Consider the following 26,368-nt stretch of genomic DNA (forward strand, 5'->3'; position numbering starts at 1 on the left):
GTGAAGTGGGGATGTAAAATGTTTTTTCTTCCAATGTAGCCGTGCGGTCTGAACTAGTACTGTATGATACATTAAGCATCGGTTCCCAAGTAGGCGATGGGGTCAAAATTACAAAGGATTCATTTCCAGAAAATATTCAATAAAAATCTGAAGAAGTTATGAAATTACCCCTACAGAAAATCTTAACCTCAAAATAGCTCCCATATTAATTTTGGAATTTTACTAAAGAGCTCTCCTTAAATTCATCTCAACATTACTAATTTCGAAGATACATAAAGTACAATATAAGCCATAATATTAGAAAGTTTAAAAAGAATCGCACTATTTTTAATAAAGTTGATTAATAAAAGCATTTTTCACAACCATGACAAATCGGCCACGAACCTTTGTACTCATACATACTATATTCAAGATCGTTTCTATAAAAAAATGGACCCCAAATCTCCTGTTCGAATCCTGACTAACGCTGTCCTCTTAAGAATATTTTGTATTTGCACCTGTAGTGTACATATGTGGTCACTCACGAAGAGTGATTTTAAAGATAATACACACACGAACAAGGCTTTATCGGTACATATATGTGATGACTCTTTATACTTCTAGAAAGATTGATCACACAGTTAGAGAGGAAAAGAGTCAAGAAAATGCCTATTAATATTTACTTAATGAATATGATTTTGAAGGTAATATTGCACTTGTTGGTTTGGAGGACACATTCAAAAGTTCATCAAAAATAGTTTAAAAAAATCAACACACCACCGCGCTAGTTATCTTATATTGCTGCAATCACCTTCAATTTTTGAGAAGAAAAAAACATAATATAATGTAATAACTTGACTGTGGTTTTTAAGATATGCCGGATGCAGAGTAAAAATGAAAGCACTTATGATAAATTTAGTCAAACTAAATATATAAACAGGATACCAAAAAAACACAATCAACTTCCTACGCATTGCGTAATATGTATCTATTTCATCATTTAGCATTTCCACTCATGCATAAATGTTAAAATGAATTGATGACATCCAACATCATAATCTTATAGTATAGTTTATTTTTTTAAAAAAGAAAATATCACTTACTTTTACTGTTCACATGGTCATTACTCCGAAAAAATATATTTTCGGTGACATCAGAAACATGCAATCGACAACTGACCAGCTGGCATCAATGTCAAACAACCTATTGTATTTATATATTTAGCAATTTTCATTTTTTGATTTCCTTCCAAAAGTTATATGCATCACTTAGATTACAAAAATATTATGAGAGGACTGGTATCAGGGGACAACCAGAATCCGCTGCTGCTATTTCAATCTTGTAGATCCAATAGACCATCTCACTCGGACCTGAAATCAATAAGTGATTAGATCACAAATTATTTTATTAATTGATTATGAATGTTTGAGAAGCGATTCCCCTTAATATGTACTAATTTATATTTTAGCTTGGCAGGGCAATATTTTACGTAAAATATAATGAAATACGATTAGTAGATCGGTTACCAACCAGAGAATAAATTTAAATATTAATCTATGTACATGCATGCTTTTATCATCTTTGGATGTAAAATATGATTTCGAAAATTGTCTGACCAGAGAAATATGATAATGAGTGTGAGGAGGATGTGATTACCTACCCGAAATTTTTCCGAGGCAAGGAAATGAGATGGATTAACTGGCTTTTGGCTATTTTTTCCCGTCGAGTTTAACGAAATCATGAAATACATTTCACACCCATCACAGTAATCGGCCAGAAATCATTTTGTGAATTCGACTGTTTCACACGATGCCATTTGATTCAATCAAATTAAAACATCAAAAATATCGCCAATGTGTCAAATATAGCATTGGCACACGCATAATTTCCAAACTATTTGGCAGTATCATAATTTACATAAAGAAATTCAAGATAGGGGAAATAGGCAGCGCAACGATAGTTAATACTTAGGTATTCATGTGGCGTTTCCTGAATCAAGTTAGCAGCTTGGTAATATGTAAATTGTTACTATCTTTTGTTAGTAATTGTATGATTTATAACGAACTACCAACACCTTTCATTGACAGTATGGAATAGCTTTTATTGACATTTGTGGTTTCAATTTATTTAGTGAGCTATTCCTATTTTGTCTTTATTCACAGAAATGGTGCGTATTATTAAAAAGCACTGTCTACAGCATTATTAATATTGGAATGATAATGTCGACTTCTCAAATATGTTATATTAGATTTCGTCATCGAAACTAAAATCTTATGACATTTTAGTAAAAGTTTGCTATATTTAAAATTCAAGGCACTTGATGTATCCAAAATCCCCTGAGATTAATTTGCAATTTTGTGATTTATGAACATTAGAAGTATCAAATAAGACCAAGTGGAGAGAACATGTCACCCCACAATTTACTATCAACATTTCGCATTTCCTTGAATTTCTGTTTATGGTAAAATTGTCAACACTTCTTGCTTGTAACGGATGAAATTTCTTATTTGCTTACTCAGAATAACATTAGCCATTCATGGTAAATTATAATTCTTGTTTTACGAAGCTTACTCATGACTGAGTAATTTGGATGTCTGGGTGCCGTTGCTCCCTACTTCATTTGAATTTCTACCAAATTTCTTCGGTTTATGTACATGCTTGCTAAATATTGTATAATAAATTTATTTATTCTCTTCCAACTTTCTTTACGTCGGCTGTTATCAGACGGCGAAACCAAACAACAATCTTTTGAATTCACACTTAAACAAGCTTTTTTGATCTGAATTCATATTAAAACTTTTGCTACTATATTTTGGAAAATGGCAATAGCCTGTTGAGTCCTTAATTATTCTGTTATCAAGCTGATTGAATATGTATAAGAGTGTAAAGTTGTAAACATCTCAATATTCCAGTCTGCTACATATTTGTTCAAGACAACTCCAAATCCCACAAAGAAATTATGTTAATAGAAAAAACTCCTCAAGCGTAAAAACAAATACTTGCTATTTTGAATGATAATTACATTCCTCCATTTTTTTCTCCAGTGCTCATGGTATATTATTTACCACTTGTCAATTCAACTTTAGATGTATTATTGCTTGTTTTCATTAACCGATCATTCACAGAGTTTATTTTTAATTTTGTTTACTTAATCTGTATTGACGGATTGATTCGAGCAAATTACACATCGCGCAATCTCATTAAAGTTAATTTTTCATAACTCCCATAAAGGAATTTGCGAGGATTATCCTTTATGGAAGTTACGCAGTAAAAACAGAAATTAAAATCATAGATTAGGTTGCAATTCCCTGTCTGCAGTTGACTACATAATTTTGAAATGGTGTCAAACAAACTTCAGCTAATGGGTGCCATTATGCCTGCAAATATTATTTTAAACCAGCTTTGCAAGGTCATACTTCATCTTCTGGCGAAAGTCGATATCAGCCAATAGTTTTTTTTTTTCAAAATCGAAAGGAGGCTTCTATTTACGAAATTGATAATTGGTTAACTGACTGTCGTAACCGAAGATGATCTTCTCACTACAGTTGGAATCCGAAATAAACCACGTTTGGAACAAGGTTGTGAACGGAAAACGAATGTTTCAGTCTTTTTAATCGAATCAACTCTGGTTTCACTAAACACTGTAATCCCCAGTTAAAATCATCAGTAGAGAAGGGTAAAACACACTTCTCTTACTCACCCATACTTTCCAGTTATAGGCCTAGAAAACACATCTTAAGAAGATTCTACGCTCAGTGGGTCCGCCCTATTTTGAACAGTCTAGGAATAAGATTCACGTATTTCAACCGACCAGTGGTCTTCATTCAAATGAACATTTCGATTCAATCAATAACTGGGCAAGTTTTACCAACTAAGGCGTTTATGAATGTTCTGACAAAATGCAAATGGTGAAAAATAATAACAATTTCATCGCAAAAATTACTATGGCATATTGCTAAAACTGTTATTTATATTCGGGAAGGGCTCTGCTTTGTGTTTTTTTGAAATTTCGTAAGTTGCCTTAGGGAAACTGAGTTACAAGGAATTATATAAAAGCCTGGTAAAGAGAATTGAGATCCCATCTAAAATAATGAATTACACAAAAGTACAAAATACACTTTCGCAGAACTCGGCATTATAAAATTAAAGGGGGGTGTCAGCAGCCAATTGTGCACAAAGGCCTCCATCGTTTCATCATTGTCCTCTTAGTACTTCTTCAAGATGCCCAAAAATATGACAATTACAGGGCTATAGTGAGGATATTCAAATGTAATCCATTTTATTTTCTTTAATTTCCTCCCGCGGAATCGACCGGGCGCCTTTAGAATGATTGTTCTAACATTACTTTTTTACGGGCCCCAAAAAAAAAAATGGAAATTACAGAGTGGGACAAATTGAACGAATACGCATGGGATTGGGCGAATTAGAATGAATGATTAGGGAGCCGAATATTGTCGTAGCGAACAAAAATGTTCGGTCACGTTTTTAGAGTCAATGCCCCGCTTTACTTCGCTCGAAAGTTTACAAAATTAGGTTGCTTTCTTATACTTCGTACGTGCAAGAAATAAATGCGCAAAACCTCACACTGGCACTAGAAATGCATCCAATGCATCTAAAAACGTGTTGCAAACGTCTCGACTTTTCTCCTGTTGTCAAAACGCGAGGAATCTATCTCATATATATCTTAAGGAACCCTAGGTCAAATAAAAACCATAATTCGAAATATCTGAGATAGTCTTTTCCATTCGATATAATTTGGTTGCAGGACAAGCACTCTAATCGAAATCTCAATTGTCTCTTTTTTTTTTATCAAAATCTCAAACAATAATTTTACAGGAAATGGAATAACAATAAGTTTCGAAATAAAGACCATCTGAATACGTGGTTGTATCTACCTTTGGTAACATTTTTAAGGTTTTTGTTATTACACGGATTTTTCTCAGAAAAGGTTGTACCGGTTGACACAAAAATTCGGGGGAAGGTGGAAACTGTGAATGCCCACGCATGCAGTGAGTTACATTCTTCAATATGGAACTTAAGGGGGTCCCTATATATGGAAGGAAGGGGGGAGGGTTCGTGTAAATTTTTTTTGACCGAATGTGGTCATGTTGGGCATCAAATAAAAGGTCTTGATTGGTACTTTCCAAATCAGGTCTTCGTTTTAAAGTCGATTACGAAACGGGGGAGTGAGGGGGTCATAAAAAGGTCACTTAATTTAAGGTGCCAATTTCAGAAACTACCCACCAGAAAAATCTGAAAAAAATCATGATGAAGCCTCTATATGGCACCAAGGTTCCGAAATACCCTCCATATCGATATCTTTTAAAATAAATGTGATAATAGTATGTTAATATATTTTTACAATTTACTACGAACCGATCTCGAGTTCATCCTCGCCCCTTACAATTTTGCATTAATATAGGCTTTAATATGGAGCAACCTACTGGAAAGTTTGGTGGAAACCCTACTATTGTTATTATTAACAAAGTTACAGTAGGTCAAAATTGCCTCATTTGCATCAAATTGGTACCCGCTAAAAGATAAAATGTCATTATCACATGAAATTAGGTTCATGTTCAACTTATATACACTAAGAATTATGTAAAAATCGTGTGCCTCAATATTATAACATAAAAAATCAACAAAACCTTTCATGCATGAAGCGCCGACCTTCCGATTTCCGACTTGTTCACTTAAAGACGCGAAAACCTACGGCGTCCACATCTAACATGGGCTAATGTATTAAATTTAAGATCTGACAGGAAATGTGTTATCAATCGAGAAAATTGATAATCGGGTGACGCAAAGTTTGAACTGTGAAAATATGCAATTGCGTCGAGTTATGAGATCTTTTGTTCCGTTTGTCTGGCGATGTGAGATTTGCATTGTCCTACTTCAGAAATACCTGGTCTCAATTGGTCGTTGAAGTTTTCCCAGACTAGCTACCCAAGCATATGACTCAAATTTAAGCGCAATAGAGGTAAACGCCAATTCCGCAATGTGCTAGGCGATTTATACCATGTTTTTTATAAATGTCAAACTCAATAAAGCGGCGACCACGAGTATTTTCCAGGAATTTTTGACAATTTTAAACACATCATTTGATTCTACTTTCTTTTAATTCATAAGGGATTTTTCGGTAGTATTCTTTAACTTTGTAAATTGCCTGGAAATGTGAAGGTATTGATGTCCGAGGTATATCGTGTTTGGTCGAAAATTAGGGAACTGTATTTTTTTTAATATCTGATCATGGGTTATCTCCAAACCTGCTTTGCAACCAAACCTGAGGGACAAAATAAATTTGGAACGACATTAACACATTCAACTTCGAATCAGAGAAAACACCAGCACCAAAATATTTCGAACGAGATAGGGATCTCCCAAACGTTCTGCTCGGAAATAAGGATTTGCTCCTGTCATGTCAAGATGTTCTCTCCACGTGAATTGTGATTAAACTCTATATAAAACGTCAGTAGGGGATTATGTAACACAATATACAGTATTGAAGCGATGCGAATGCATCGAGAAACCCCCAGTCAGACCGCATCGCTGAGTTATGCCCTATATTATTATTGGCCCTTACTTTTTCCAAAAAAAAAACCGTTGTGCAGTAACTATGAATACTGAGCTTTTGCTGGCTCTCCTGTAGTAGTTTTTCCAGATTGCAGAAAACCAGGTTACAAGAAGATGGTGACACAACACACGCTATGGGGTTACCATGAATCTTTTAAGGCACACGTTTCCTGGAGGACACATGTCTCTGTGGAAGGGGACCTCCGCAAGGGTATCCGCATGCTCAATTGATTTATCCTTGAAAATTTTTAAAAAAAATCGTTGCACTAGTCTGTGAATAGTAAAGGATTATCTTTGTCAAGAGGATGTAATTTCAAACTGCCAAAACTGTATTGTTCAGGAAAAAACAACTTACGAGGTTTATAGTCTGATTGACGCCGCCCGTTCCCAAAAAAGAACAAGCAGGGCAAAATGCTGATACACCGATCCCACACATGCTAATGGATGTCTTCCTCTCTGGCTAGGATGTCACAGGACTGGCCATCTTGAGCCAGTTAGAAAATCACACATACTCTTGACAGCACCTAAGCTGCCACGCAGACTTTAGGGTTTTTCTAGCATTAAATCAATTTATTGGCCTTATGCCAAGATTAACTGAGGTTAACTGAGTGAAGCTTTTCTGAAAGTGATCATCTAGGTATTTCTATTGCTAAAAGGTCCTGTTCTAACGAATTGACGAAGTTAAAGAAACTTTGGGCTCGCAGGAAATCACTCCTTTTCCTCCCTCTTTGGTCATAGCTGTTGGTCACAGTAAAGGCATAATCGGGTCTGCTAAGAACGTCTATTCAACACCATTCACACGGAATAAACAGAATTACGATGCTATTTTCAAATTTACCTTCACCATTTCTTCGTAGAAAATAAAGTTTCCATTTGTTATGCATTTCTCCAACAGTTTGCCCTCAGTAACCATTTGTATATGAAATATCAGGTAGAAGTATTCCATTTCCACTTGTGTTTTCCGTATTTTCCATTTTGAAGAAATTCAATGATTTAACGAACATAAGTATTGCCTCAAAAATATTCGCAAAGTATCCAGCATGGGATATGCTTTTCACATTCAACACTTACGGTGAAAATGATGTTAAACCTTACATTAATCAGCTAAAGATCAGGAGGTCAATATTAGCTTCTCCTAGGGGTACTCATATGTATCTTTTCTTAAGTGTTATTATGCTTAAGCATATTCATGAAACACTTGTGGTCAATTGAAAGACCGAAGTTTATATAAAATTTAAAATCAAAGATATTCAAATGTTAAACACTCTATTGAGCCCCTCCAAAATAGTTTTTTTTTTATTTTCTAATGAAAACAAAAAAAATTCAAAAAGAGGGACTAATGGTTTTGTCCAACAACATTAAAAATTATTATTTGAATAAGAAAAATTGAATTCACGCAAAGATTTCTCCCCTATTATTTCTAATAAGTTTTCCATTAGAATAAATTCGTTTATAAAGTGAAAAATTCAGCCTTGAGTCTAACCATATTCTTTTTTTCTTTACAGTTTCAATCCCAGTGAAGTGAAACAAGTTACAGTTGTCGGTTCAGAACCAACACGTCTTGATTTCAGCTTGCGTCCAGTTTCATCGAATAATGACGGTATCAGCCCATATCCTAACACATTTTTCTTCACACTTATAAAATAATCAATTTAAATTAGCAATGAATGGCATTTTTCCTATATATAAATATTTTATTTTCATACAGAAGACTACCACTCTTTTAGTTCATAAAGAAAGAAGAGAAACCACAAATGCAACTATATAAATGTAATTAGACTATCGTCTCTAAATCTATCGAAAAAAAATCAATAAACGTACATATATGTTATTTGCGCTTAATCCAGAACATCAAATGATGAAAAAAGAAGAAGAAAATCTATCTAACTTTCGTAAGGTTATAAACTCGCTAGTAAAAATGAAAAAGAATTATAAAAGAATGAATATTATGTATGTAATATGTTGTACTAAGTATACTGGAAAAAACTCTAAGAAATCTATCCTAAAAAAGTTAATCCGTTTCCATACGTAAGGCGTTAAAAGAAAGAAGGAGCTTAGTGATATATTTTCTCTGAATAGCTGAAATTTACATTTTATTTATTACAACTGCAATCTTTTTGTGTATCTGTTTTTACGAACAAATACCATTTTTGTCATTTATACTAAATAAAGAAAGAACAAATATATTATACTGTATCCAAGCTCTCTCCTACTAATATCTTACTTTACTATTAATTTGTCGAAATTTTTTTGCACTTCGATAATATTTAATTCTCCCTATCATTCTTGAATGAATGATTAGTTCAATGGGGAATGCATTTAAAAGCCAGATGAACAAGAATTCCTTCTTTATTTCGAGCAAGATCATCACTTCTTTTTTCCTCTCAAATAGTTTGTTTCGATTGATCTTATCTTTAAGAGGAATGTGTTAGTCAATTTGTTAGCCATTATCGTTCGATTTGTGTGCCATTGTCAGAACATATAATATAAAAATGATGTGCTTTTTTAGTTTAATTTATGAGATTAAATAAAGAATAAAATAAAATTAAAATTTAGAAAGTTTGGCATTTGTTAGGGGAAATAGCTTCTGTGGGCGCATATTATTTCAGCAACTTATGAGAAAAGAAAAAGGGAGCACCGAACTGTTATAACTTCATCATTTAGTTAATTTAGTTATAATTTGTTATGAATTATTTTGTATTCAATTAGTTGGTTTTTGTAAATTTTAGTTTGTTATTACTAATTTTACTTTAGATTTTAAGTTCTAATTTTGCATTTTATAATTTTTTATGTTTAGGTTAAAGTGCTTAAGTGGTTTCAACAGGTGATGAAGAATTATGAAATTGGAAAGCTCAGCACAGGTAATTTGTGTACTTTAAATAGTTTCAGGATTCATTAACAATGGACTCACGGACGCTGGTTGAAATTTTTGAGTAACATTGATCAGTAATGTATCGACTAATTGAAGTGAATGCCGTGTCCTTAAATGTACTTAAATTATGTTTTGGAAAAATTTAGTTTTTTAGATGTTTTCAAGGATGTATTATTAGCATCCACTTGCCTAGGTTTTACAGCACTCTACAACAAAACACCAAGGTATTATTATGAGAATCCTTTTTTTCTTATTCCCTTCATATCTCGGGTTCGAATCCTGGTTTTGAAGATGAGCGTTTGTGTTTGGTTTTTTCTTGTTTCGCTGCATGCCCAGTTTAAATTATTTTGATTATGGAACCGAAACATAGTGTTATCAATAATGAAAAGGAAAGCACTATACATACATATAGGATAGGCATTTTCTTTCGTATCTCAGAAAAATGTGGGGATTATAAGTTACATCAAATTGTTTACCTGTCACGGACATTTCGTGTAAACAACCCAAAATCACCTATTGCGATGAAATTTGGCAGACATACATGGTGAGATCTATATGTAGTAGGACATATTTTCTGGGGGCAAGACAATGCGAAAAGAATTCGCTCGACAGGACGAGGGAGCCTTTAAGAACAAAACACGACCTGTACAGTAACCTGCGCACTTTTGCAGAGTGAGCACACGGTTTTCTGTGAGTATCTGTTTAAAAATGTCGCCAAGGTCATTATGCAACGGAATCCTGAGCAATGTTGTTGAAGTTTCGCTTCAAACCTTCGATATGATAAGGCAGGCCTACGAAGATGCTGCCATGAGCCGTTCAAGTATGTTTTTCCGGAAGGAGAAGGAGCGTCGAGTATGACGAATGCGCCGGTCGCCCATCATCGTGAAGGTTTGTCGAAAATGTGACGGAAGTGAAACAACTTCTGGATTCTGGTCGTCTGTTATCAATTTTCCTGATAAGTGAGGAGCTAAGCATATCCTACCGCACGATATAGAGAGAGGCGATGAACCATGATGTTTCTAGTGCGAGCCGAAAACGAAATGCCTGATGAGCAAGTCCACAGTGTTTTTGGTCTTCTTTGATCATCGTGGTATTATACACAAGGATTTTTTACGTCCTGGGCAAATGTACAGTTCCATGCTTGCCGGCTTACGAAAACGAAAATAGTCAAACATGTGCGACCAGATATCGTTCCGTGGAAGCTCCGCCAGGACAATACTGTATGAAACACCATGTTCGCATGGGGAGCTGCTCGCTCGGTATGACGTTCTTATGTTGCTTCACTCCCTATTCACCTGAAAAGGCTACACTAGACTTTTTTCTCTTTCCTTTGTCTGAAAGGGGTTACGTTTCCAAGATTTGTAATGATATTTCATTACAATAAATTCTTTTTCATAAAATTGGTCCACACCATGTATACAAATTATGAAATCTCACGCATACAAAGAAAGGTATAATTTTGCGTGGAGCTTAAGGGGGCCTCCATAATAAGGAAGAGGATGTGCGTTTATTTTCTCCGAATAAAAACGTGTGGGTATCAGTCGGAAGGTCTCGATTGGTATTCTATGAAGTAACTCTCAAATTTGATGATTCCGCAATAGTGGAGTAAAGGGCCAAAAGATACAAAATTAAAGTTGAGTAGGACTCATTTTCAGAACCTACCTGGCAGAAAAATCCGAAAAAAAATCACCAAGTTACATCTATATAAAATCTAGATCTCAAATACACCTCATATTGATTTCTGTTTGAATGAAATTCATAACAGTATATTACTATATTTTCGAATTTTAGTGGAAAGCCCGTTAAATCCATCCTAGATTTATGTTGAGCCTGGTCTGCCAAATTAAAACTAAAGTAAAAGAAATGTTACTTAATTATTGTACATAATACGCTAAGTAGCCCTGTAATATGTCATGTAATTGCGCTTATATGATCGTATGCCTGAGATGGTGGTGGTTCCAATTTGGTATGATCATAAGTTACAGGTGATTTCACCTGAAAGCCTGGATTCGGTAATGGTTCATATTCTCATGACCGCTTCAATCTATTCAATAGCGACAATAATAACAAGGAAATTTAACAGTGACTTGTTCAGTCTTTTCTCTCTCTCTCTACCTCCCAAATTTAGACGATTATGGCCGGGATATCAGTAGATCAGTAGGTTTTAACACGCTGTAAAGGATAAATTTTACCAAATATGGTTTATTAATTTTTCTTTGGTCGGAAACCATTTTTTTATCAGTGGGTCTATTAGACTATTGCCGATAGGATTGGAAGTTTCTTTGACGGAAATAACTAGCACATTGAAATCTATCTATCAAAATATGTCTATATCTAACAAGACATACTTGGTCAAATTTATCTTTTAAAGCGGGTTGAAAAATCTACTGATCGCTTTTCTGGAAGGCAATAACTCGGACCTTCAAATGTCATTCAAATTTAGTTGATCAGCGAACCAGCTTACTGATGTTATAGATGCTTAGGGAGGTAGAAAATGGTTAGATTGACTTTTGAAAAATTTTCTTCAGTATTTGTCTAATTTCGAAAAAAAAATCCGAATATCAGCTTGAGTTGTGCTCGCTCAAATCTGGGTGCATTTTCCGAACCGTAAAACATAGGTTAAATTCCCCTCACTAATATAGAGCATTTAAGCAGGATTGTGGTGAGAAAGTTGGGCTTGGAGGGAATGAAAATTACTCAAAACAAGTCGAAAAACCGGAAGTTGGACGCTTCAGGCATGAAAGGTTTTGTGAATTTCTTTTACAAAAACATTTGAGTGGACATTTGTCCCATTAGCACCTAACACGTAATATATGCATATATTATGTGAGAATATCCACTTTCATTTGATACGCCACATGACTATATTTAGTGATTTGCATATATGGGGAGCCCCCCTTAAATTCGACGTAGAAGAATGTAACTCACTGTATGCGTGAGCGTTCACAGTTCCCATCTTTCCATCAAATTTGGTGTGATAGACAGACAGTAAACCGATTTTAATAAGGTTTTGTTTTTCACAGAACCTTAAAAATCGGGCTCGAGGTGCAAATCATGCCAGTCTTCCGTTTCCTTTTTTGCATTGTAATATGCCGCAATAAATTCATACTTTTCCGGAAGTCAAGAGCTAATTTTTATCTCCATTGAACTTTACGGTTTTCATTGATATAGATGGTCAATAAAAATTTTTCTCTGTGTACTCGAATTCAAACCATTTCATCTATTCCTCCCTTAGTTTGGAGCTTCTCACTCAACATAGCAATAAAATACTATGCGCTTTAGTTTGAGAAGTGCAGAAGCATGATTTTAGTTCAATTCTCTTAGATGACCAAATTCATTAAAGGATGTGAAATTTGTATGGATGTTTAGGTTTGAATTTGAAAATTTACCGATGTTTATCCCTTGATTTGTTAGGTAGGTAGTTATTTTCATTACACAATGTAAAGCATCTCTTCCGATTCTGATTTAGTCCACCGATTAGAAACAGGGATGAACTACAGGCTCAGCTATACCGTTATAGACTTTCCGGGCATCCGGACGATAAATCAAAAAAATGGTTACAACAGTGAAGAAGGGTGGTATAATTAAGTACTATAAACTGCACAATTGAAGTGATTATCGAAGCTGAGAGCCAGCATTTATATCACTGTATACTTAGCGTATTTCTCGAAACATCAGTGTTCTTCCTTTCGTTCGCTACGGTAATGCAAAAGTAAGGAAACGAAAAACTTGCAGAAAAATAAATTTCTCTCAGAAAGTGGCCTCCGGTATACATCATCATCATCAACGGCGCAACAACCGGTATCCGGTCTAGGCCTGCCTTAATAGGGATTACGGATTAAGTGACCCGCCCACCGTAAATTATTGAGTCGGATTTTATCCATAAAATGACGGTCATGGTATCGCTCATAAATTTCGTCGTTATGTAGGCTACGGAATCGTCCATCCTCATCTAATGGGGGCAAAAAATCTTCGGATGATTATTCTCTCGAACGCGGCCAAGAGTTCGCAATTCTTTTTGTTAAGAAACCAAGTTTCCGAGGAATACATGGGGACTGGCAGGATCATTGTCTTGTACAGTAAGAGCTTTGACCCTATGGTGAGACGTTTCGAGCGGAACAGTTTTTGTAACCTGAAATAGGCTCTGTTGACTGCCAGCAACCGTGCGTGGATTGCATCATCGTAGCTGTTATCGGTTGTGATTTTCGACCTTAGATAGGAGAAATTATCAACGGTCTCAAAGTTGTATTCTCCTATCTTTATTCTTCCCTTTTGATCAGTGCGGTTTGATGTTGTTGGTTGGTTGGTTTTCGGTGCTGACGTTGCCACAATATATAATACTTTATCTTGCTTTCATTGGTGTGCAGCCCAAGATCTCGCTCTAATGGCCGCCTGCTCGATCTGGATGGAGGCAGTTTGTACCTCGCGGGTAGTTCTTACCATGATGTGGATATCGTCAATATAGGCCAGTAGTTGGGTGGACTTAAAAAGGATCGTACCTCTTGCATTTACCTCAGCATCACGAATCACTTTCTTGAGGGTCAAGTTAAAGAGGACGCATGATAGTCATAGACCGCTGTTGATGTCGAATGGTCTTGAGAGTGATCCTGCTGCTTTTATCTGGCCTCGCACATTGGTCAGGGTCAGCCTAGTCAGTCTTATCAATTTCGTCGGGATACCGAATTCCCTCATGGCCGTGTACAGTTTTACCCTGGCTATGCTATCATAAGCGGCTTTAAAGTCGATGAATAGATGGTGGAACTGGTGTCTATATTCCAACAATTTTTCCATCGCTTGCCGCAGAGAGAAAATTATTCGTTGCTCTGTACTCACGTCCCTCTTAACAGAGATCAATGGCAATCCAAACTCAATGATATGCTGCAAGTAACTGAAACATAGGCCCTCTGGAAGAGAAAATTTGTTACAATAGACAAATATGTAGTATCATGTGTTGACAAAAAACATTTGTTGAGTTCATTCAGTGAATAGATCATACGCATACGTGTTCCATTTCAAACAAGGTGAAAGTAGCTTGATTGGTAAAAAAACTCAAATCTATTATTCAGACAGTAGTAATTCATTATTTTACACTTATCATTTTAGAGGCTTTACACTTACCAATTTAGATATCTTCTTCATCTTTAGCTTTTGTCTCGTTCAGTATCGGGGTCTGCTTGTTCAGATCCCATTTGTTAGTTTTTTGGTCATGTAAGGGGCCATAAATTCTTGAGAAGATTCTTCTCGTGTACGCGGCCAAGAGTTCGCAATTTTTCTTGCTAAGAACCCAAGCCAAGGTGAGACGTTTCGAACGGAACAGTTTTTGTAAGCCAAAATAGGCGTTGTTGGCTACCAACAATCGTACACGAATTTCATCGTCATAGCGGTTATCGATTGTGATTTTCAATACTAGATAGGAGGAGTTATCAACGGTCTCAAAGTTGTAGCCTCCTATCTTCATTATTCTTGGCCGATATCGACCACGGATATTTACGTTTCGGGTTTGATCACGACTTGTTGCGTGACTTATGCAATGCAACATTTTTGTCTCTATTAACGCTAGGCGCCACTCATAGAGGACGACAGAACGGACGATTTTGCGGTAAATTTTGATTTGAAACGTTCGTTGGTACATCGATCACAAAGAACTTCAGCTGTCGAAAACCATTATTTAAAAGTTGCGTCGCTGCGTGAAACAATTTCATAGTGCGGTTCGTTGTTGGCTCATAGGATTCACCCAAGGTAGCTAAATAGGCCAGTTCTTGTCGGTTCGCTTCCGCTGACAGTGGTACTGTCTGTTTCATTTGGATCTGTCGCCAAACAGTCAGATTCCTATCCAGATCCTCGAGAGACGCTAGGAAAATATCATTAACATAGAACAGTGTGTAGGGCGTTGGACGTTGAATTTGTCGTGTGAGAATGTCCATGCCAAGGACAAAGAGAAGTGGCGATAGAACACTTTCTTGATGAGCACCGCTAGAAGCGCGAAGTGGTTTTGATATTCCTGTCAGAACTTTGCACTTCTAGGTGTTGCCTTGAATTTTTGTGACATGCGGTCAAATGCTTTCTATAAGTAGAGAAATACAATGTAGAAAAAGGAATACTTCAACATGAGCAAACGCGCAGCATGTCAATTGTTGCACGATGTCAAGGATGCCTTTAAAGATCTTCAGAATAATGGAATAACAACCAAATCGGATGGCAAAACAGTGTGCTGAGCAACCTTTTTTTCTGCATTGGAACGGTCGTGCTTTTTTGTCAGTCACATGTTGTGTTCCACGCTCCTGAATAACGCGATTAAAGAGCTCACTGAGCCAGAGTCTTAAGCTATGCGCTTCTCATAGCTCAGAGGTAATATCGTGTGATCCTGTTACTTTCCCCTATTTGTTTGTTAGTTTAATTACCTACCAAGTGTTCCCACCATTTGTCCATCACAACTTGGCGATCGATATGCAACGTACTGTTCTTGTCGTTAACATTACAGATTTTTTTATACTCTGCGGTGTTGGTTTTTAACAGTCGATATAGATACCCATACGGTGTGTTTAGTTTATCGTAAAAATATTTTAGTGGGCTGCTCAGCAGTGATTTCGTTTTTGATTCCCCCTTCTAAGAAATTACTCAGTGTTTTATCGATGAGAAACTTTTAATAGAGACTTAAATTATAAAAACCTTCATGGGGTTATCATTACTCAAAAACCAAACATCTTGATTAATGAACCACTTATCAGGTCTAATGACTCAATGGGCAGTGTATCGTATTTTTAGCTTGATTCCTCGTCTCTTAGACATTCGTAATAGTCTTCAATAACTTAAGTGAGATATTTTTTCTCTCATCCCCCAGAATCACTCCTATTTAATTCACAGCAGCAAGCGTGCCTTGATTCTCAACACAGCAATCAACGGTCGATGCCGAGGTATGATGGTCTCATAGAAAAAAACGGCTTTGCAGGCAATGACGGTGAGAAAATGGCGGTATCTTATGAGGAGTTGATTTGCGTCCTACTTTTCCCACCTCAAAAAGGTAGCAAGATAAGACAAGCGTGTAAAAAAGATGTATTGAAAAGCGCAGGACCATGAGTTAACAATATCCCCGCCGCTTTCATTATGTATTCCAAACACTTTTTCTCAATGTTATCAATATCCTTTCTACCCACAAGACTATCACGATCTTCCGTAATGGCGATGCAATCATCGACAGGCATATTACAAGTCTTTGTGTCGAGTTGCCAGAAACCGTCTTTCTCGGCATGGAATCGACCTGTGTAGAACACGTACACGGTCCAGATGGCTCAAGTGGTAGAGCGCTGGGCTGTCGTAACGGAAGATCGTTATTCAAATCTCACCGGCGGTAGAGGGATTTGTTATCATGACTGGATGTCGGATACCAGTCGACTCAGCTGTGAACGAATATCTGAGTTAAATCACAGTAATAATCTTCGGCCAACCCAAGTTTATAGCCATTTTTACCACTTTTGTGTTCTACGTCGTGACTGTTGGTACACCAATTTAGAACCATTATTATTCTGTTAAGGGAAAGTCGCATCGCGTCCTTGAAGAACTATCGATAATATGAAAATTAGCAATTTAGGATGCTCTAAGAGACGTTTTTTCTTCTTTTTAGTTTCTGAAAATGATTCCTTAAAACAAGTAACCACTTTTAAACTGACATAATCTTTCCTGCCTTTCACAATCGATGTCAAAACTGCTTCGAAAAGTGCTAACTGATACCTTTCATTTATTCCACCACACGACGATATTCGTCGAAAAAATCCTATATCGCCTTCCTCCCCTCAACGCAGAACAATATTATTCACCGGATGGGTTGAGGTTTACAATTCTAAACTTTTCTCTAAATTTCGTCTCAAAAGGTTTACCTATCTCTGAAAAAAAGTGCGTTTAGCAGACTATCTGTTGAACCGATTTGAATAAGATTTTGTTTTCCACAAAAAAAAACATTTAAAAGCCTTGGCGAGACATACATAGGATTTATTAAGAATGAAGAAGAAGAGACAGGTGAAGGTTATCAGAATCATCTATAAATATTATATGAAATGTCATTTCAAATCCTCAGAAAAAAACAGTGGCGAGTCCTTGAAACTTACATCATATAACTCAATTTTTTTTCTGTCACACCTAATGATTGTTTCAGACCTTTTTTTAAACTTTGTGCTATTTTATACTAAAGTATTGAAATTTACTGGTTTTCTCGACCTGTTTCTCTCATGAATCAATAATACAATAAATCCTTTGAAAAACATGATAATCTTTATAAGTTTGTCACTTGACCATGGATGGAAACAAAAATCTCCAATGTATCAGATTAGAAAATTATTTGCATATTCACTACATGAAAATTCACACGAGATCGATCTAAATTAATTCATATTCATTTTCTTATTATTTATATATAACATCATCATCATCATCCACTAATGATTATATTTAATCATACAATTAACGCACAAGCGTCATTAGTACTATTATTGTTCTCTGTTAGTAGAAATATAATAATTCAAAGCAAACGTGTAAATCTGAACCGGACATGAATACGTTTTGGAAGGCTTTGTTTCCTAGAAAATATGGAATATATTCATAAACAGAATGATGAATGATTCAGCAATTATATCTCATAAAACATTTTCATTACATCCACAAGCCAACATGCTAAACATATTTTCCTTTGAATTTTCCATATCTCAACTCCAGATCATTACATCTCAAAAATAAATCTAATTTCAAGCAGATGCCTCCAATGTTGCCTGGAAAGGTTGAATTTTTCCACTAATAAGCGAGCAGAACCATCAGTTGATATAATTCCGAACATTAGTGATGCCACCACATGTAAGACATATTATGAAACTGGAATAATTTATGCAACACAATTCCAATGCAGAGCACACAAAAAATTTTATTGTGATTTCATTAAAACATGATGATGGTCCACAGTAATCGTTTAAAAAAAACTGGTTGACAGACGGAGAACTAACCTTGATATTGGACAATCTTATTTTCCCGATAATCAATTTGGAGATTTCAGATTTAAGGAAAGATATCTGTAGGGAGTTTGTATCAATTTAATATATTCCCTAACACCAGTGATAATAAATCGTTTAACTTGGTTTTGTAGTGGATTAGTTATGGTTTAGATTTTGATGAAATTTTAATTTGATCTTTAGCTTTGTTTTCAAAATCTAATTATGTAGCGGACAATAGACTGATAATACCTATGATTGATGAGCTTAAATAATATGAATAAAGTTGAATGTTGGTGAGATCATAATGATGAGAGGGCTTTTATTAATATTTATAGTGTAAGCTGGTCTTGTTTTTGATGATCTTTTTAAACTTTTGATAAAGCCGAAATGGTCCATGTTTTCCAGTTTTTATATTCAGAAATGAAATCAATTAACTTTTTCCATTGATATTTTTAGAAAATTCCGTCTCGGGCACATTCCATATCCACGTGGCATTTTAATCCCTCGTTCAAATACTTTTTATTAGAAATTCTTCACAAACTTGCTCATTTTGAAATTAGACGTCTACAAACTGAGAGTTTCTGCAAGTGCCCGTAAAAACAATGAAATGAAAATCGGAAATTTTCTCCCCCTTCGTTTTATATTTGGATCTTATTCATTGTTGTTTCTCTCCTAGCTACCACAGTAACTTTAAAAGAAAAACAAGTCGTTAACCGGAAATAGAACGCAAGAAAAAAAAGGAAAATTTTGTTTTCTTATTTGAGGAACTTTCGTTGCATGACAGTTTTTTTTTCTATTTTTCCAGAGCCTTTTTCAGAGCTTATTAGTTCTGTAAAATACTGAATCGATAATCGTCCTCTGCATTAGAATCTGGAAAAAAATATTATTTAAGAAAAGTGTAGTAAATTCGCATGACCTACTGTAACTTATTAGTAATACCGAGATTTGACGAAACTTTCCAGTAGGGAAAGCTGGTATTATGTTCTGTGCTATCTTATAGTTGTATAATTTCATAGTGGTAGCTACTCTATATATGGATCATTAGCACTATATGTTAGCTATGATGTAAGCATCATAATTCTATGGCCTAAGATGTAGCCAATTCGTATGAAGGTGATAATTTTGACCTCCAAAAATTTTGTTAGAAATGATAGGATTTGTTTGAAATGCGCTATGCTATTCATCATCACCATCAACAACGGGGCAACAAACGGTGCCTTATCTAGGTCCGCCTTAACATGCAAGTCCGAACATCCCGTTTCCACTAATGCGGCACACTATTCTTTATCATCGCCAGATTTTATCTACCCAAATGCCATTGTTATATAGGCTACAGAATCATCCATCCTGGTGTAGGAGACCAAATTTTCTTCTAAGACTTCTCATCTCGAGCGCAGCTTAGAGATCGCAATTCTGCTGGTTAAATCTTCAAGGAATAGACTATGATTGGTAAAGTCATTGTCTTGCACAATGATACTTTAAGCTAGTGGTCAGGCATTTCGAACGACAACAATCGTGCACAGATTTTGTCGTCATATCTGTTATCAGTTTTGGTTTTCGACTATAGATGCTAAAAGTTTTCAACGGTTTCGAAATTATACGCTCCTATCTTCATTGTTTTCAATTAATTAGTGCTCTTGTATTTTGTTGTTGCTTTCGATTTTTGCATTGACGTTGCCACCGAGTAATATTGTACAAGCTTAATAGTTGGGCGACCTTGTAGAAGATAGTGCGTCTGGCATTGGCTTGTAGATCACCAGGCCATAAAGCATTCATGATAGCGTAGCCCCTTATTTTAGACCGTTGTTGATTCAGAAAGTTCTTGATAGTGATCCTGCTGTTTTGTGTGACCTCACACACATTGACTATGGTCGGTTTAGTCGTCTTATTTATTTTCTCGATACTGAATTCATTATATTTTTTATACTACTGCGAAATTTCGTACTCCTAGAATGAACTCAAGGGAGATTCTGCATTAGTTTCAAAAATTCGACAATATATTGTTTTATTAAATTTATTTAAGTAAATATCCGATTTTTTTTCTTCAACTTCATTTATTATTTAACTTCTACTTTTTGCGGAGCTATTATTGACAAAAAAACATAAATTCCTCCTTACCACTTGATATTTTTTTATTATTAAAGGCTAGCTTAAAAGTATTCTAAGTGGAAGGATAGATTAATTTTGACAATTTGGATGAGAATTACCTAAGTAGTAAATGTCAATCTGGTGCTGGATTAATGTTTACGGCAACTGCAAGACGCGCCCTCATTAATTAGGAGCCGGTTTGAGACAATATATTGACTACAAAATTCCGAACCCTCTTGAGGAACATTTGAAGTGTAACTGCATGCACGCCAAAAGAAACTTTCTAAAAGTGATCGTGATGGGTGATCTGATTTCCAAGGTTGCCTCTGAAAACACTTTACTCGGATATGTGATGGAGACACAGTTTAGCGACCGTAAGAATAATAGGAAGAGGATTGTGAATTTTAGCCTCGTAATTGGTGACAAATTGTTCGAGGGTAGAGATTACTGTAAGATCAGTTGGGTTTCAACTGGCTATGGAGTGAGGGGCAATTAGATTGACCGCATTGCGATAAACAGTAGATTTAGGAGTTGCCTTTTGGATTTGTGTAACAAGCGCTGCAATCTGTTCCGAAAGAGATATAATCGTTTCCCTTTGGTTGCATGCTACATCCGCCACTTCTCATAGGGTTGTGATCCTCCAAGTTCAACATTGATCACTTATGTGATCCAGCTGTCGTTCGGCAATGAAGGAGTTACACCGCTGGTCGGAGGCAGCTGTCTTGAACAATAAGCGTAAAAAAATATTGATGAACATTGCGCCCATACTTTTCTGTCGGACGCTACTCCGGTTGCTCGCCACGCCCCGGAGATGCGTCACAAGATTACGCTGCGTGCGGAATCATTGACGGGGATCATAGCAAGTAAAGTACTGAAGGCTCTATTTACCACTGCGGAAGGTGGCGACCGTGATGCGCTTAAGCTACCGGGAAATCAGCGTAGTGTACACCGTGATAAAAGAAAATTTATTATTGCACTGGACAGAAAAGCAAAAGCTGCCACCGATGGTAAGGATTTCAAATGTGATGCGGTCACAAATTTTTCTATATTCCTGTGATGGACATTAACGGTCAACTCATTCATGACGACAATCAGCTGAAAGGGTAGAAAGGGCACTGCTTAGCACCGTAGCATGCGGATAAGGACTGTTTTTCCAAGCAGAAGTAAAATCATTTCGGCCATCACGTCAACGATGGTGGTAGGTGTGGTTCACGCGCCATGCAGCCACAACCATGAAATGGTAACCGTATATATAAATATGTCCACCAAATTTCGTTTGAATCCAGGCACGGGTTCTCGGAAAAATTGTGGGTGACGACAGACAGTAAATCGAATTTAATAAGGTTTTGTTTTACATAAAACTAAAAATGACTCTAAGTTTGTACTCTTTCAACCCTTACTCTTCTATTTGGCAACCGATATTAAATCTTATACCTGTTTGAGAGTTAATACTTTCATGTGCAACAGTCAAAGAGGGGCAACTAAATTTGGAAGTCGAAGTAAGGATGCAAATGCTCCAAAACGATCAAAAATTCAGCAATCAGCCATGAAGGTAGCTTTTGTTTGGCGTGCACACGAAGTTTAATTGACTAAATGGATATGCATAGATAAGAATAGGAGACCAGTAAATATTTCAAGGGCTAAATTGTACCATAAAACGTTATCAAAATATTGGAAGATCACTAGAATAAGTAGTACAATGTGATTTTCTTGGTTAGGCGCATCCCTTTTTACCCATCTAATACATCTAAAAAGCGTTAACTAAGAGCATAATTTGATTTGTATACTAGAGCAACAGAGTGTTATTTTAATATTTCGCAATAAAATGAATAAACTATCTGCCTACCTTCGTATCACTCACACGTAGCTCACTGGAAGATAGTCTTTCGGGGTGAGTTTTATGAATGCAATGTACTGTATAATGGTATTCATCAAAATATAGTCATGTAGGGAATAATTTAACAGGTCCAAAAACAACTGTAAAGCTACTGATTCACTCATGCGAGATACAAGAATCAAGAATTTGAAGAGTGGAGATGACCGGCAAGTTTCTGAAAAACTGCATTCATTTTGACTACTACAATTGAAGGGGTATTTGTGTGGTGCTCTCCACTGTCATAAAAAGAACAGTTAAAATAATCCTGGAACGTGTCAAAAAATACCTCGAAAACTTGATCGATAGAACAGGCAGGTCTCCGTTCTGATTCCCCCGGTACCAATCACATTAACATCCATCAGGTGACTATGATATAATGTGCGGATTTTAGATTCTTACTTCATCTATTACTCATCAGTAGTGTGAACATGAAATATATCTAGAATGCTCTGCCAGGATAGGTATTCCGAAGAAACTAACAGCTAAAATCAAATGTAAAATATCACGTGCTGCGTTGAGATAAAATACCTGAGGAATTTGGAATCCAAAAAGGAGCCCACCAGAGCTGCATCCTATCACCGTCATGATTTCTTTATGTTATCGGCGATGTTGTCTTTACCTCGGTTACCCTGATGACATCTACTTGCTCTCTGACCGAATCATGGTCAGACAGAATCGGATTGAAAGCAAATACCAGTAAGGTCAAGGTTCTTAGCCTAACAGGTCGTCCACTATTCCTATTTGCAAAAATTGGTAGAGTATCAAAGGCGCTGCACAGTTTGCGTGACTCGACAGAGTTTTTTTCTGCCTGCGGTCGCACCGAACTTCATGTCATTGGACGCGTTAATAGAGCTAATTGTGCATGCAAGGGTAACTTTTCATAATAGGCAAAATGTACCGAATAGATAAATAGCAGTATAGGATGCTCAGCAAACCTTCTGGGGCACCCCTACTCTAATCTTGGTGCTCAATGGAAACATTCTTGCATTTCACCTGGAATATGCCTTTCGTCAAATACAATGTTAAAGGTTTATGGAAACAGCTCGTCAATAAGACTCGCATGCGAAAATTCATTGAAGGCTAGGAATCTAGTAATGTGCAATACCTCCTTGTACATCGTTTATTTCTGATATAATCCGATGAACTTGTTCTATTATGCCGTTTCCTTCATTTAAATTTATGATCTCTTAGGACCTTCTGATTGTCAGTTTATTCATTTTCTTAGCTGCTTTCCACAACGAATAGTCAGTGGACTCAGTGAAAGTTCGTGCAAAAATATTAGACTGCTAATTCCCCATAGGAAGCGGATTAAGTTTTTGGTTTCGTTGACTTGACTTCTAACTTCGGCAGACCTATGTATTATAATTGCCATTCGGATCGTACTCGTCCTTAATCGTGCAAAGCCTTTAAAATTATCGCTGAATAAACTTTTTTGAAAACGACCCACTTTGAAGGTTTTGGTTTTGCTGCAGAGGCGGCGTCGAGTCTATCTTCAAGCATTTCATAAAAGTCTAGTTCGCTTTTTAATCGAAAGCCGTTGATTTTTTTTTTATATTTCGCCAATTGGTGGATTTGTTCGTCAACCATAATAATAATAATAATAATAATAGTTGTTGGAGAAAAAAACATGTGTAAAATTTTTCAGGAAGGATTTTTATTCAAATTTAGTCTACTTTACGAAAAATAGGTATATTTGGTTTATGTTTTATTCCAATCACAAAACTTGTCGTATCACCATAATTTTTTGTAATTAATTAGTATTTTGTTGCACCTCCTTTTGGTTTAATTACGGCTCTAATCCTCGCTGGCATTGATGGAATAAGAATCTGCAGGTCAACTCCATCATTCTACGTCCTTAAGAGCTCATGCGTCTTTTCGGCTTCTGTTCAACTACCTTTTCCTTCATTAGTGCCCACAAGTTTTCTATGGGCTTTATTTCCGGGTTGTTCTCAGGCCAAGTCAGCTATCAGTCAGTTTTCGGTCAAAAACTTGCGCACTTCCAAAGCAAAAAAGGTCAAATAATTGGAAACCTTCAATATTTGTTATAAAACAGTTCGAGAAAATAATGAAATTTATTGCTTACAATGTGACCTGTGACAGGGCGCAGTATCGTCCTGAAGGCTGACCTCACTGATATTGCAAAGTATCAGATGCTCCCCAAAATCCCTTTATAGGCTGGCTTGGTGGATCCCATCCGACCCAACAATATTAAATAAGAATTCATCGGAGAATATTACAGTTTTCCACTGTTCCAGGGTCCAATTTTCCTGGTCCTTTGTCTATAAATGCGTTGCTTCCGCATTCTTCCATTTACAAAAGTCTTCTTTGTGGGACGTCGGCCATGACCGCCGCCCTCTCTGAGCCTCCAACAAACCGTTGATGCATCAATTTCTGTCCCTTTTTAATGTCCGATGAACTTTTGGACCGATCCCGCAGGCAGGATCTCCACATCGGCTGATGTAATCTTTCTCGGCCTTCCAGAACCCTGTTTCCGGGAAGTAGATCCAGTGGCCCGGAATTTTTCTAAAAAGTCAGCTACAGAGGACTGACTAAAGCCCACAATGACCGCTATTTGTCATTTGCTATATTTTTTATGAAACAAGGTAATTATATATCCTTTGCCATTTTTTTTTAATTAACACATTTCAAAAACTTACCACTGCGAGAAACTATCTTTTTGCCTAGTACTGTATATGTACATTGATACAGATATTTACATTTAGAAGATATCGATTTTGAACACCAGTCGATATGCTCCGCTTTAAAGTGTCCTGCCCAGATTAATTTGTTTTCTAAGATTATAAGGAAGTGAATTGCTCTCCTATTATCCTAACTCTTGGAGACAATCAATCAGTGATGTAGTGAGCTTCCCTGGCCTTATCTGTAAGCATAATAGAGTATTCTAAATGAAATCCTACTGGTCGCCACATAATGTTTGAATTTCCGTCCATCATAAAAACTGTAGCTAAGAACACTAAATGTATTATTTTTTCCGTAAAGTGAGTTTCAGATATTAGAAATAGATCAATATCATGCGTTTTTAAGAAGAGTATTGATTCAGCTCTGTGTTGGTCACTCATTTTTCAGTGCTTATTGCGAAGTGTCAGTGCCTGCGCTTTCACCAGCGAACCTCTAAAAATGAATGGAGCCGCTAAGTTACCAAAGCTTAATAATGGTTGCGTTTTAACTACAGGATTCATTTGTTGTTGTTCCCATCCTTTGACAGGCAGTAATTTTTTTCTTCAAGGCTTTATAAATAATAAACTCTATGATTTTTCCACAATTATCGTTTTTTTATTTTATAACGACGCTAACTAATTCCACCACATATCCTATCTTAGGGGTCCAATGCCTTTGAGTCCGATGTCCAGATTTTTCTTTTCGTAGGCTGGTATGTGTAGTATTATCGCTTTCCGTCGCGAAATTCTTGGTCACCTTTCGAAAACCCTCTTCTGAGTAGTTTTATATTTTCGTCTAATTGACATCAGCCTTTTAATGAGAAAAATATGAAAATGATTTTTCACAACTGATACTGTTGATAATTTGACTGCCAAACTTCATTACTTTTCTTATGAAGGTAAATTGGAGGAGTTATAGTTTGAGCAGTTGCTACATACTCCTCAATAGCCTGTGTTGGTAAAAACTAGAATGGTCCTCCGCCCTGATTTGCAAGATTTCTCAGCAATAATATTGTTGGCCAATTGTGGTTTGCACAGCCCTTCAATGGTAATGATATAACGTTAGTTTAAGTTTATCAAGAAGTATATTCTCCAGGGTTACCATGCATGAGTTACTAGCCTTTGATGACCTCATCCTAGATAGATTAAATATTTATCTGCTTGAGGATGCTATATAACCACAGTTAGGCTGGGGTTAAGTTCGTTTTTGTTTAATTTTGCAATTTTGAGGAGAAATCATCATTATGTTGAAAGAGCAAAACTTGATATGCGATGGAACTTGGAATCCTACTGCTCGCTGCCCCTTCCAACCAGGGGATCATAGAGA

At 36.2% G+C, this 26,368-nt stretch overlaps 1 protein-coding gene across 3 annotated transcripts in view; it reads left to right on the plus strand.

Annotated features, from left to right (window-relative positions):
• Positions 1–26,368, plus strand: part of LOC119655560 (carboxypeptidase D) — a 150,469-nt gene that overhangs the window by 91,292 nt on the left and 32,809 nt on the right. For 2 of the 3 annotated variants that reach the window (XM_038061484.1, XM_038061483.1), the window contains exon 5: positions 8,058–8,152. In XM_038061484.1, the coding sequence (XP_037917412.1) occupies positions 8,058–8,152 (95 nt within the window). Of the gene's footprint in view, positions 1–8,057; positions 9,099–26,368 lie in introns of those variants that run through there. The other variant, XM_038061485.1, reaches the window with a different exon arrangement.

The sequence above is a fragment of the Hermetia illucens genome, chromosome 4, assembly GCF_905115235.1.
Source record: "Hermetia illucens chromosome 4, iHerIll2.2.curated.20191125, whole genome shotgun sequence".
Classification (NCBI taxonomy): Eukaryota; Metazoa; Arthropoda; class Insecta; order Diptera; family Stratiomyidae; genus Hermetia; species Hermetia illucens.